Source organism: Lacerta agilis, chromosome 14, assembly GCF_009819535.1.
Source record: "Lacerta agilis isolate rLacAgi1 chromosome 14, rLacAgi1.pri, whole genome shotgun sequence".
Taxonomy (NCBI): Eukaryota; Metazoa; Chordata; class Lepidosauria; order Squamata; family Lacertidae; genus Lacerta; species Lacerta agilis.
This window is the reverse complement of record NC_046325.1, coordinates 34,558,592-34,573,075: the sequence shown is the minus strand read 5'-3', so window position 1 is coordinate 34,573,075 and position 14,484 is coordinate 34,558,592. Positions and strand designations below refer to the sequence as shown.

The 14,484-nt window shown below is 47.2% G+C and overlaps 1 protein-coding gene across 1 annotated transcript in view; it reads left to right on the top strand.

The window, feature by feature from the left end:
* The window catches only part of HDAC5 (histone deacetylase 5), a 79,752-nt gene that overhangs the window by 13,007 nt on the left and 52,261 nt on the right, over window positions 1–14,484 (top strand). The window contains 1 exon segment of the mRNA XM_033171183.1: window positions 12,805–13,073. Within this exon segment, the coding sequence (XP_033027074.1) occupies window positions 12,805–13,073 (269 nt within the window).

Below are 14,484 nucleotides of genomic sequence, written 5' to 3'. Positions count from 1 at the left end.
CGTACTTGGTTCTTCCCTCTCTCCTTGTTATCCTCACAACAGCCCTGTGACTTTGGTTAGGTTGGGACCTAGTGAGCTTCATGGCTGAATGGGGATTTGAACCCTGGTCTCCCAGATCCTAGTCAGTGTTATTTATTTATATGTTCGGCTTTAATTTCCTCTCCTGCTTAGTGCTAGGTGGTTAACTTGGGTTGGCCTTATTTGTATGAAGCTTTATGGATTCCCCCCCTCCCTAGCCCACAGTACCTGTATTTACTTAATTGGCACTAGGTCAATTATCCAACCAAGTCACACTGAAGGTAGACTTGGTGAAATAAAAGTCCAGTACGTCTACTCTGAGCATGACTCCCACCCAATGACAATATTACTGAGATTTGGAATTGTTAATGGCTGCTCATTTAATATATTGTGAGAAACTTCAAGCACAATATAGTGGGAAAGCAGCATACAAATAAGCTGATGGTGATGATAATTTGCAGAGAAGAACCAGCAGGTGCTGAAAGCGTTAAGCCCCTTCTCCCTCACAAGCATCCTTAGCTAGGGTTGCCTGGTCAGGAGCATCCCAGATCCTGAGATTTGAGGGCCCAAACCTGAGACCCAGGGGCGGCCCCTGGTGATGTCACAGAAGGAGGACCCTGGTGACATTTTGGAGGTTGGCTATGTAGATTGAGGTTAATTGGGAATGGGGAGAAAGGCAGACTGCATGCACAACCATTATTATTAACAGTGGCACCTTGGTTCTCGAACTCAATCCATTCTGGAAGTTTGTTCAACTTCCAAAATGTTCGAAACTCAAGGCACAGCTTCTGATTGGCTGATTTGACCCTGGAAACAATGTCAGCAGCTGAAACGAACGTTCGGCTTACAAAAAGCGTTCGCAAAGCGGAACACTTCCGGGTTTAAGATGTTCGGGAGCCAATTTGTTTGTTCGCTAAGCCTTTTAGGAACCAAGGTACCACTGTATTATTATTATTATTATTATTGATTCACCCACCTGGAGATTGAAGCCCATCACCTGGAGGGAACCAGGGAAACCTGGAGACTTCAGGTCAGACCCAGAGGTCTGGCACCCCTACCCTGAACCCTGCAATTATACTACTTTGACAGGTGCATGTTTGTGAGCAAGACATACCGGTAATTTGGCACTTAAGCTCTTTCTTGAGTCACTTCAAACTCTTATTATGTTAAGGAAAAGTTGGTTGGTGGGGTGGGGAAAGAACATGTACTCCCTTAGCCTGTTGCAAATTAATTGCTTGCAACACGAGAGCCTGGCTTTTCCCCTTGCTATCAATTAAAACCACAGGAGCCTGCTTGTGGGGGTTTCCTATCTACGCAAATCTCTCTCCAAAGAGACCAATAAGTCCGTCCTTTGCAAGCACTGCTGGCTTCCCTCAAGGGGGCAAGTTTGGGAGAGAAGAGCATTTATAGCTACCATTTTTGTGTCTTCATGGCTTCGTCCTCTGGAGCAAATTACAGGCTAAGCTTCATTCGCATTTAACAAATGTTCCTGGTGGCCCTTTCTCTCTTTTCCCTTGTGTCGGAGAAGGGATGGGAATAAAATAATGTTTACTCCTTCCCCTTCTACCCGGTTTCCCTTAAAAAATCTGCCTTTCCAATGCTCTAGGCTTACCTTGCAAACGCAGATGGAACCCTCCCTGCAAGGGGTGGTAAAACCAGCTTGCATGGAGGGGGAAGGAAGTTGTAGGGGGCAAGTTGAGCTCTTTGCTTCTTTCCTGTTTCTTCACTAATGCAAATGATCCCTTTCTTGGGATGCTTTCCAAGACAGAACATCTATTCATATGCCTGCAGTATAATGTGTAGTTTGCCCCGGTTGCATCGTCCTTCTCATTGGTTTAGAGCATGGTGCTGATAACGCCAAGGTTGCAGGTTCAATTCCTGTATGGGACGGCTGCATATTCCTGCAGCTATAGGGGGAAAGTAGACAGCGGAATAAGGGTGAAGCGCCCTATCGGCTTTCTGCTTGAAATCACGCCTTCCCCAGTGCTGCTTTGCAAAGGTGAACCAACAGCTGGGCTTTGAAGGCATTCAGCGAAAGCAGAACGTGTTGTTTCGCCTACTTGCAAGAAGGGGAGGCAAAACCTGGGATTTTAGCACATTGTGGGTCAGTGTCTGTGTGCCTTCCTCTTTGCTTGAGCCTGGATAAATGGAAAGAAATATTTTGGAGTGGAGTGGAGCTAGGGAGGACCCACCGAAGGCAAGTTTGGAGTGAAGCCCGTAGAAGAGCTATAAATACATTGAGTGTTTGTGGTGACGACAACCATAAACCTCAGCAGCTAAACCAGAATTTGGCAAAGGCTATCGGCTGAGGAATTTCGAGGTGGGTTATAAAACTCCTGAAAATAGATTCTGAGCAGGATGGAGCTCTTCCACACAATCTGGGTTTGCCAGCAAGGAATCTTGTCGTCGTCGTCCCCCCCCCCCCCGTTTGTGTGGTATGAGGGAAAGATGTAGATATCAAATGCGCACTAGTACGAAGTGTCGGATTCAGCCCTCAGAAATCATGAAAGCGCTGTACATGTACTCATTTTGGGTGGGGTGGTGTCGGGAAGAGAAAGATGAATAAAGCAATGAGAATTGGGTGCAGGGGGCGAAATTACAACAGTGGGCACAGAGAAAAGAGGCAGCCTAGTTATGCAGGGGACAAAATACGGTCTCCAAATGAAGAAGCAAATTTGCTTCTGTGCCTGAAATTGCATCATGTGCCCCACTTTTCCTGCGTTTCCTTTGAGCAACAAAGGGGCTTGGTGGCACTTTGAAGACTAACTAATTTCCTGTGCCATAAGCTTCCCTAAGCCAGAGGTCGTGCCTCTGATAAAGCACGCTTTGGCCTACAAAAGTTTAAAAACTTAACAAATTTCCAGCGTCACTTTTTTTACCAGAAAGAGAGGGGATGGGTTTTATGTATTGAGGGGAGGACACAAAGGCTAGGGTTCATGAGTGGGAATGAGGGGCAAGGAATATGATTTATTTTTAGGTTACCGTATTTTTCGCTCCATAAGACACACTTTTTTCCTCCTAAAAAGGGGTAATACCTGTGCGTCTTATGGAGCGAATGGTGGTCCCTAGAGCTGAATTGCCCAGGGGCCAAAAGCAGATTGTGCTTTTTATTTTACAAAGAGAAAAGGGGGTGTTGAAAGGACCCCGCTTAGCAGCTGATCAGCAAGAGATCGGGAGAGAGATAAGAGTCCCGGCTCCCTTTCAGTCCCGCCCTCCTTTGTTGAATGTGCTGCAGAGGGAGGTTGTTTGTTTCCCCAGGACATGTGACTGGCTGATTAGATTATCTGTCTGGAAACTGTAGAAACGGCTCCCTTTCCTTAACATTTTTCAGAAATGTGAGTTAAACCCCATAAAAATGGGGCTTTTCCTCTTTGCTTTTCCCCCTTTGCAAAAAAAGCTGCACAACCTTTAGCTGATCCTCAAAAAAAACCAAACAAAAAACAACAACAGGGCTTTTCCCTTTGCAAAAAAGCTGCAAAACTTTTAGCTGATCCTCAAAAAACAAAAACAAACAAACCGGGCTTTTAGAGGAGGAAAACCAGAAAAATATTTTTTTCCTTGTTTCCTCCTCTAAAAATGAGGTGCGCCCTATGGTCCGGTGCGTCCTATGGAGCGAAAAATACGGTAGTTGCACAATTTTACGGCTGTCATCACTTTTGAGGGGTGGGGTGGTGGGACTTGGGGGTAGAGGGACTCAGTCGGTAGAGCAGGAGACTTCTAATCTCAGGGTCGTGGGTTCGAGCCCCACCTTGGGCGAAAAATTCCTGCATTGCATGGGGGTTGGACTAAAGGATCCGCATGGCCCCTTCCAACTCTACTGTTCTATGACTCCAGTGGCAGCTTCCATGGCTGACCATAGAAGCTGCTGTTACTGGGTTTATAACCCTCAAGGGTCTGTTGCTCTCGTTACTGTTAAGGAACTGAATCAGATTAGCAAAAAAATGGCGTATTTTTTTTTTTAAAGGGGATATTTTGAAACAGGCAAAAAAAGTGGCTTGAGGGCGGCAGGGGAAGGACTACTCAGGTTTGTTTCTTGGTCAGGCTCTCTAATGTGGACAGAACGTTTGGAACCAACTACAGTGGTACCTCGACTTACGAATTACTCGACATATGAATTTTTCGACTTACGAATGAAAAAAGTGCCCGCACGCCTACGAATTTTTCAACATCCGAAGGACATCCATTGGCAGTTTTAGATGGGGTTTACTCGACTTACGAATTTTAAATGCGGTTTACTCAACTCACGAATTTTTCGTTTCCAATGCATTCCTATGGGGAAATCGCTTTTTTCGACTTATGAATTTTTCGACCTATGAATGTGCATTCGGAGCGGATTAAATTTGTAAGTCAAGGTACCACTGTATGTACATGGAGAGAAATATGAAACTCCCATTGCTATGGTGGGCAGTGTGCACATGGAGGAAAGAGTTATATGCTGCGAGATCTCTCTCTCTCTCTCTCTCTCTCTCTCTCTCTCTCTGTTTCTGTGTGTGTGTGTGTGCATCTCTGTGTGCTCTCTGCATAGGCATACACGCATATAGTGTCTTGCAGAATATACTGTAATGTCCTGTACAGGAGGGTTGGACCAGGTGTGTTGATAACTCCCAATCTCTTGCCTCTGTCCACTGTTGGAACTTTTGTTCCGACCTTGGGATGCTTACACAGAACTGCCTACAACATTTCAGTTTGTACTTTGCAGCAGCCACAGCTGAGAGTTCGCAGCCTGCTGATTAAGAGGAGAGAGAGAGAGAGCGAGAGAGCAAGTGCGTGTTCATCAACACTTTGCCAGTCAGCCCTGACCCCCCCTGCCCAAATCCCCCCCCCCCGGGAATTCAAGCAATTAATCCCATTTAAAACTCATGTTTGTTTTCACCCAGGGTTGCTTTGTAAAACAGAAAACCCTAAAAACTTTTACTACCCCAGGCTTGCAAACAAGACTGGTGCACCCTATTTGTTTTGAATCTAATTTATGGAGGGTTTAATTGTAGTTGATGAATGAGTCCATTAATTAAAGTGGACCTGATTTTCAAGCAGGTTCGGGGTGGGCATTTCATTGGTGTAAAATCAATTGAAAAGGAATGATTGGTTTTGGGGTGGGGTGGAAATTAATTCAACAATTTATTTGGAGTGATTTGGAAAACATTTGAAATGTGTCTGTGGATGGCGGGTGTGTGTGTTATTGGTTTGTTTTTGTTTTATCATGTGTTTTGTATTCTCAGTTTGTATTTTTCTTTTGTGAACTGCCCTGGGATCTTCGGTATATAAATTAAACAAACAAACAACTGTTTTCATTCTGTAAAATGTAAATACATTGGAGTTGAGTACAGAATTTCTAAATATGTGCCTATACGTATACAATAACCTAAACAAAGTTTATGCAGATTAGTATTTATTTTGTTTTCTCTTTCAGTCGTGCATATCCTCTTTTTCTTAGCAGCTTGTAAGTCGCCTTCTTCATTTAATACTGGCATTTTTTCTTCTCCAGTGATTAGATTAATAAGAGTGGAAGTAGACAGAAAGTACTTGCCTCCCACATTTTTGGAAAAAAACACTGATTGGAAATTCAATTTGGATAATGGGTGTGTGGGTGTGGGTGGGTGTGCGCGCACACACAAACACAAGTCCTGGTCCTGCAAGTAGGGTTGCCAGTGAAGCATATTCTAATTTATATGTATAGGTAAAGGTAAAGGGACCCCTGACCTTTAGGTCTAGTTGCGGACGGCTCTGGGGTTGCGGTGCTCATCTGGAAGGTTCTGTTAGGCTGTATTTATTCTGTATTTATTCTGCCATAGCCTGTAATAGGCTATCCTGCAATGGCTTAATTGTTTTTAAAAATTTAAGGGTCTTCTCTTCTCATGAGGTGGCCAAAGTACTGAAGTTGAGGCTCCAGTACTTTGGCCACCTCATGAGAAGAGAAGACTCCCTAGAAAAGACCCTTAAAACCATGGAGAAACCTGGTTTGAACAAAGACATTGGATTCTTATCTCATTATACATAACAAAGCCATCTTTAGCCATCTCACCCCTTCCCTGCAAGACTAATTGCAGCCGTTTAGAGTCGTCAACAGGTTTTCCACACTTATCAGCCTATCACCCATTCCCACCACCCTTCTGAGTAATACCCCTCCCCACTCCCCCACTATATTTAAGGATCTGGTGACTTCTGTTTCAGTGTATCTGAAGAAGTGTGCATGCACACGAAAGCTCATACCAGCAACTAACTCAGTTGGTCTCTAAGGTGCTACTAGAAAGAATTTTCGATTTTGTTTAGAAAAGACCCTGATGTTGTGAAAGATGGAGGGCACAAGGAGAAGGGGACGACAGAGGATGAGATGGTTGGACAGTGTTCTCAAAGCGACTAGCATGAGTTTGGCCAAACTGCGGGAGGCAGTGAAGGATAGGCGTACCTGGCGTGCTCTGGTCCATGGGGTCACGAAGAGTCGGACACGACTGAACGACTGAACAACAACAAGGGTATTTAATAAAATGCTTGGCCTTTGCATAGATTTGGGTTGCATTACACAATAGTGCTATTCAAATACATTCAGCAACTATTTGGATTTGTGGTTACGGGAAGGATGAAAGTGAAGAACTAGCAAAAAGAAAGAAAGAAAAAGATTTGGCCCCAACCTTATTCTGATCACATGGTATAAATGCACAGAATATGTTTATTCATTTCGTTTGCATTGCAATTGTCCTCTTTTTTATCTCAAGGGTGCACAAAATATAAACAACAACACTGGTGCATTGGTGCAATGCATTCCAGAGTATATTTCTTTTTCAGGGGCACTCAAAAAGAACACAACTATGTTCTCTACAGTGCTCTGTAAGACAGTGTTTCTCAACCTTGGGTCCCCAGCTGTTTTTGTACTACAACTCCCATCATCCCCAGCCACTGGTCCTGCTAGCTAAGGATGATGGGAGTTGTAGTCCCAAAACAGCTGGAGACCCAAGGTTGAGAAACACTGCTGTAAGAGAACTACAGTTCCTAGCACCCTTGAGAAACTGCAGTTCCCATGATTCTTTGGGGGGAAGCTGTGGCTGTTAAAGCAGTCCTAGAGTGCTTTAAATGTATGGTATGGATATGACATGCATCCAGTTATGCGATAGGAACGGAAGGGCATCCTGCAAACACCCCAAAGGCATTTTTCTTCATTTTGCACCAGTTGTCAGAAGCCAAGCTTTGCTTTCTCCAGTGGCTTGGCTCTTTTGCTCTGCAGTGTGTTGATACGGCACATCTTATTTGCTCCTGATCTTTTTGCTCATGGCCCGGATTTTGTGGATTTGATGGAGTGAACGTGTAAACTGAACACGGGCCCCAAGAACGGTACAGAGGAGGAACATGCAATGGTTTTCATTTTGGAATCTTAAGCAGGATCATACTGGACCAATGCATGGGTGCGAGAGGGGGGTCCTGGCACACACCCCACCCCACTCCTGATGATACTCGGAGCTTCCTGAATGAAGGGACAGTGACACAAATGTGTGTGTGTCAGAGAGAGAGAGAGAGAGATTGGTGACCCTAAAAATCCCTTCTGCCTCTTTGCTTAGATGGTCAGCGGCACATTCGGCTTCAGTCAAAGACTGCAGACATCTGTCTTGCCGCCTTGCCTCCTGTCTGCATCGCAGTAGCACACGCTACAGCAAATCGGGTTTTTTTGGAGGGGGGGCAGCAGTGAAGAGAGAGGCTGCATTAGTATTCAGGGCGCCCGTCTCTTCCATCCATCCCCTGAATCATCCTTCCCCGTCCCACGCCGCCCCCAACTTCCTGTTTGGATTAAGAACAGGTTGTTCATTCAGCTGTGCAGGGCCCCTCACTCGCATACAAATGACACTGCGTCTAAGAGGCAGTTACTCACAACTGCAGAGGGTTCATTCAGCAAAGGCACCTGCTGCAGTCCTGGAATGGGCAGGATTGACCGTGGAGCTGTTTGGGGCTTGGGGAGGAGGAAGGAGAGGGAGAAGAGAGCAAGGAGCAGTTCTGATTGTGTTGTTCCCTTCCTACGCCACCTTCCTTCTCCTCTCCCCCCCCCCCCCCCGCACAAGATTTCAGAACGATACTCCATGTTGCCCTTTCAAGGTCTTTCTATCTCGTTCCACTATGCGGTTTATCTTGCTAGGAATGCAAGTGGACTCGGAGGCTGCAATAAATGAGGAGAGATGCATAAATGTTAGAACATTTGGGGTTGTCCCCTGCCCCCCTACACACACACACACACCCATTGGGCTTCAACCTGAAGCAGCTTTGGTAAGGCAGAGCAGTCTCAGAATTGTGCATGTCTGCAGGGAGCTCATTTCAGCTGAAAGCCACTTCAACTTCACCTCTGAGATGGATTTTGCACATTGTTGTAAGAATATTAAGGTCTTTTATTTATATATAAAATATCATCAACCTCGGAGAATGTTAAGTACAGTGGTACCTTGGTTCTCAGACTTAATCCATTCCGGAAGTCCATTCCAAAACCAAAGCTTTCCAAAACCAAGACATGCTTTCCCATAGAAAGTAATGCAAAATGGATTAATCCGTTCTAACCCCTAAAACAGCAATTGAACATGAATTTTACTATCTTACGAGACCATTGATCCATAAAGTGAAAACAATAAACAATGTACTGCAGTCACACAATCAATCAATCAGTAGCTGAACTGGGTTACACACAGTCACAAAAACAAAAAAAAGGAGCCACAGAAAACGCAAATTAAATAGCAAAAACAGACAGCATAACTCAGCATAACACTCGAAACAGAAGTGTGGCAAGTGTGGCACTCAAATCGGAAGCGTAACACTCAAAATGGAGCACTTATTTCCAGGTTTGCAGTGTTTGGGTTCCAAGTTGTTTGAGTACCAAGGTGTTTGAGAACCAAGGTACCACTGCAATAATAAAGAAGAGTTCCTCAGAGAATGTGCAGAGTGTTGTGTCCTGCCCCCCCCCACCCTAATTAGAGTCTGTGACTTCTAGGCTGGTTGTAAGATGTGGTTGGTCATTAGTGAATAAAAGATACTCTGTGCATGTTCCGAGGCATTTCTGCTTCTTCGTTCTTCAGTACTGTACTTTCAGTATTGGTTTTTTTTTTTAAAAAAAAATTGAGGCCTGGCTCAAATTAAGTCTTGGCTTAATGCTTTCTGAACACAACTCACGGAGCTTTTAATATACTGAACCGCAACAAAGGCGAGCTTGAAAAGTGACGTGTTGGCCACACCTGGAGGAAAAGCTTAGCCTTTCCTCCAGGCCAGGTTTCCAAATATTTGACTTTAATGTGCAGAGTGGTGGAAAAGGTCATCTGAATGACCATTAACTCAAAAAAACATTGCAAGACAGGGCCTGCCATTGCCACAGCAGAGCCTGGATAAGGAGATAAAGACCATTGATTTTTGCGTCAAATTATCTTGGCTGAACTGGGTCATCTGAGTGTTTTACGCATGGGGCTCATGCTGAATGTCACAGTGTCAACACAGTCACTAGGGCCAGCTGATAGAGGTCCTGCCAGTGTGTTGTTCTGCAAAAGTTCCTGGACATAGGGCACTCTTTTATCCACCCCACTCTCTTTTCCCCTCCCTCCTTTTTATCTTGCTAAATATTATTGGGTGCATGCTTCTAGCCTTGTTTACTGGCTCCCTGCAAACTTCGATTTCCCTACACACACACACACACACACAACACACACACCCCTGTTTTCTCTCACTCTTGGCACAGAACTTAATTTCAGAGGAGGATAGACAAAAGGGCTGTCGAGTCCAATCCACTTGCTGTGAGGCAAAAATCGCAGATCTTCCACACTTCAGACCACCTTGTTGCCCCCACAGCAAGTGCTTCGCTTGGCTTGCTGTAACCAGGAAACAGATCAAATAGCAAAAATTGACGGGGTGTAAGCAAGCCAGCGTTAGTGGAGAGACCCAAAAGCTTTGGATCAGCCTTGAGAGATGTGGAATAAAAGCAAAGAAGAGAGTGTATGCTGTGTGATGCTGTGCCTTTTGCTGTTGTTGCTGCTGCAAGCTTGCAGTGTCCAGGGGTGGGGTGGGGGTGGGGAATAGGTTCATAAGAATGTAAGAAAGAGCCCTGCTGGATTGGCCAGTGGTCCAATCCTGTTCTCACAGTGGCCAACCACCAGGTGCCCATGGGAGACACACAAACAGGACTCTTCCCTCCTGTGTCCCCCTTGTGTACATACGAGCTCATATTGCAGCAGGAGCCCTTGAAAGGAAGACGCTTACCAGAATGCATTGGGCTTTTGAACATTTCTACTCTTCAGGAACAAACCTTCTAGTTCAGTATCAAGTAGGGGTGTTCTGCTTCCCCCCCTCATTGTTTCGTAAGTTTGGTACTGTACCTGCCTCCCCGTCTTCACCCCCCCCATCCCTCTTTCTATTTTGCTTTGCAGGGTTGGTTCAGAATCTAAATAAATGCTAACATGTGAGAACAAGCATTCATTAATCCCCGGGTTTCCTTTTCTTCCTCCCCTCTTTTCCCCCATGCTGCCTTTCTCACCTCTGTTGACTGCCACTCTTTCTCCCTCCCCCTCCTTTCTGCGAAGCAGCTGTTGTTTGGCTTCCTCTATATTTAGCCCCTGACTTCTTTGCCGTCTTTTGTGGCTTTCTCCCCCTCCCCTCCCCTCCTCCCCACCCTTCTGTTTATAATTATGACAGAACCCCAGAAAAGGAGGAGGAGGAGGAGGGTTTTGCTTGGTGAAATGGTTTGTCAGCTGCTTGTTGCAGAGGCTCCTTACTTAACCCTTGCTGCAGTGCCGGTTTCTTGCTCCTTCTTCTGGGGGAGGGTGGAATGGCTTGCCGGGGGTGGGGGCGCGTGTATGAGTGTCATAATTGGAGGTGGGGCTGGGGCCCCATGTCATGTACGCGCGCACACTCACAAGCACGCACGTGTGACTTCATATTAAAAAGAAATAAACAGCGCATGCTTTTTTACAACAGCCTGCAAAGGAGTGGAAGCGGAGGGTACGCAAATGATGAGTCACAGAAGGCCTTGTTCATTCACAGTGTGCCAGAAAAACGGCTGCGGGTGACTCAGATCTGGTGTGCCTGGGACAGAAGAATGGTGGCGGCAGGAGCGGTGGTGATTCGGGGGGAGGGTGGAAAGGCCTGCGCAAGATTGGAAAATGCCACAGAGGCACTGCTTTGTGACGGTGCTTCTCCCCCACCCCCCACCCCCCAAAAAAGGAAAGGGAAAGAAAGAGGTACCGAGTCCTAAAGATCTGTACCATCTGTTTGGAAAGCCTTCCACTTTATCCCAGATGATTGCGGGCTTGCTGTGATGGAAGGGCGCTTCGCACCTGCCAAGCGGCACACTTTTGTTCACAGTCCTTCAGGGCTGAATCACAGCACTGGGGACTAGTTTCCAAGGATAAGCTCCAGTGTACCCTGACTAAAACACAGCTAGGTGCACGCCAGATTAGTCCCGGGTTTGAAAACAAGCATTGCTGCGTGGCGCCTCTCTTTACTCGTGCGTAGAGCGTGCGGTTTCTGAAGCCGGCACATTCTGGGGGCCTCACCGGTGCCGATCTCTGACATTCCACATAACTTGAGGTGGTTGAGTGCAGCCTTCACTCTCCACATGGATGGCATCCCATCATTCCCCCCCCCCCCGGATACTTCCTTGCCCTGTGGGTTGAGATGTGGCTGGCTTGTGGGCACACACTAGCTTTTGAAAGCTTCCTCCTGAAATGTTGTCCCCCACCCCCAGTCACCTGGGACTTCCTTCTCCTCCTCTGTAGCGGTTCTTCAGCTGGTAAAGGTCCACACAGCATGATCGGTGCTGTGCAGGCAGATGCACGGCCTTGGCAGCCTTAGTTGATGTTTGGACGGACTAAGGCAGTTCAGGTGTAGCAGCTGAAACAGGCGCATACCCTGGCATTGGATGGGCCAGGTGCCTAAAGGTCATGGCAGTACTTTGCTTTAAAAAGGGAGATGCTGGTAGAGATGTCCGTGGAGAAGGCCCCACAGCGTCCTAGCTTGCTTCCGTCCGATGTTTCTAAGCCAAGAAATGCCTCTTGTTGACCTGAGCAGTGGCAGCAGAAGTAACCAGGAGGAAAACTCCTGCTGTCATGCCATTAGAGCAGAGGTCCAGGGCTCCACTCAAGCAGAATAAGCAAGAGAGTTTCCAAAATCTGGCTTACCACATTTAAGAGTAAATAATGCACCAGCAGTCCTCCAACCTGCTACCCTCCAGAAGTTCTGAACTACAACTTGCAGCAGTCTGGAAACTTGAACAAGAGCACTCCATGCTGGAATGTAATGCTATAGGCATTATGTTTATTAGAACTTTCCACAGCACTAGAGCAGCCTAGATCACTGGGCTCCAGCTGATTGGGGGGGGGTCCCCAATGGGTTGTGGCCTGCTATGAGGTGGGTTGTGACAGGAGCACTATGACCAGAGGTTTTCTTCTGGGGGTACTCAAGGGTACGCAGTACCGGCGCAGCCCCCTTGAAAAAAAAAAGCACTGATTACCACCATGTGAACATTTAGGGTAAAAGATTTAAGAAATGGGTCGCCAAATGCATGCTTTGGTTAAAAGTGGGTTCTAGGTCTGAAAAGGTTGGAGATACCTGGCCTAGATCGTGACAGCTGGCAAATCATTTTTTTGGCTTCCGGAGTGCATGAAATGGTTGGGCAGGCTGCGTGTATCTGGTTGGACAGAAGTGCCCTCTATTTGCTCCCTTGAAAAACAACACACACACTGCCGCCACTGCCACCCCATGATCTCAGCCCTCATTGTTGTGTAGAGATTGAACCGCTGCAGCCATTGTCCCTCTTCTTCTCTCTCTCATCCCCAGCTGTGGACTTGAAACCGGTACTTCCTGTGGTGATGCAGAGCTCTTGCAACAGCAGCAGCAGCAGCACCAGCCCGGTGGACTTGCGGATGGATGCCCGGCCCAGCGTGCCCGCTGTGGACCCAGCCGTCCGGGAGCAGCAGCTGCAGCAGGAACTGCTGGCCCTGAAGCAGCAGCAACATTTGCAGAAGCAGCTGCTCTTTGCCGAGTTTCAGAAACAGCATGAGCACCTCACGCGGCAGCACGAAGTCCAGTTGCAGAAGCACCTCAAGGTAATCTGGAGGTGAACTCGGGAAGATTCTCGGCCACGTAGTCCGGACGCCTCGCTCAGCGCCGCCCATTCTGAATGGGAGCATCTCTCCCAGGGGCCCCAGCCCTGCAGAAATCCTTTCAGGTGGAAATGTTGGGGCACAGCACCAGGGACTGCGTACCACATAGTGAGAACCACTCCTGCATACCAATGGCTCTGTTTCTCCACTAAAGCCCAGGTGTACCAGCGGGCTCTGCTGGAATGTGGGTGGGAAACCTTTCCATTTCCCTTCGAGGGCCACATTTCCCTCAGGGTAGCCTGCCAAGGGCCACAGGCTGGTTGGGGTGGGGGAAGGGCTGAAGCCAGTGGCTGTGGTATTTCTCTCCCCCCCTCACTTTGTGCTGCCTCCCTAACCAAGTTTGCAGTGTTTGCTATTCATTTATTTGTAAGGTTTCTACCCTGCCTTTCTGAATCCCCATTCAAGGCAGCTTGCATAAATTGAAATCAAGCTTACCTGCTCAAGACTCTTCCGAATTGAAAAGCTTCCCCTAGTTTCTGATGGGCAGGTGCTGTGATTTGTTGCTGCTTCGGTTGCTATTGTATTGACACGGTCGGTGTGCGCTGGACTACAACTCCCAGCATCCTTGGCCTGGGGCTGATGGGAGTTGGAGTCCACACAACACCTGAAGGGATGCTGGTTAGCTGTAGAGGATGGGGGCTAAGGGTTCTGAGGAAGGGGCCTTGCTGCCACATATCTATGTTGCTTGTCTCTACTTCCCCTGTTTAGTATTAGCGCTGTTAGTATTCGATTGTTGCATCTTAGGTGATTTTATTGCCTTTCGTTTGCGGCTTGCAGTATGTCTTCCAAGGTACCCTTGTGGGTTGCCAAGCAGTTGGTATAATAAATGGCCACCAGTTGTATAGACTTGGGGGTGGGGCCACCCAAATGATCCCCTGGAATGTGGGTGGTAATGGAGCGGCTCTCCTAGGAAGCAGCAGCAGTTTGGAACGTTTTAGTTTAGAGAAAAGGCGAGTAAGAGGCAATGTAGTAAAAGTTTATAGAATGATGCATGGCAGGGAGAAAGTGGAAACTAAAACTCATGGACATCCTCCAAGGAAGCTAAATGTTGGAAGATTTAGGACTGATAGTCGAAATATGGAACCTGCTCCCCTAGGAGGCAGTGATGGCCACCAGCTTGGAGATGCCTTTAAAGGAGGATTGGACAGGTTCACGGAGAAGGAGAGCTGTTGATGGCTACTAGCCACAATGGCTATGCCCCGCCTCCAACAGTTGGAAGCAGCAGTGCTTCTCAATACCAGTTGCTGGAAGCCACGAGAGGGGAGAGTGCTCTTGTGGTTTCCCACAGGCATCATCAGGTTGGCCACTATGAGAACAGGATGCCGGATTAGATGGGCCCGTGGCTTGACTCAGC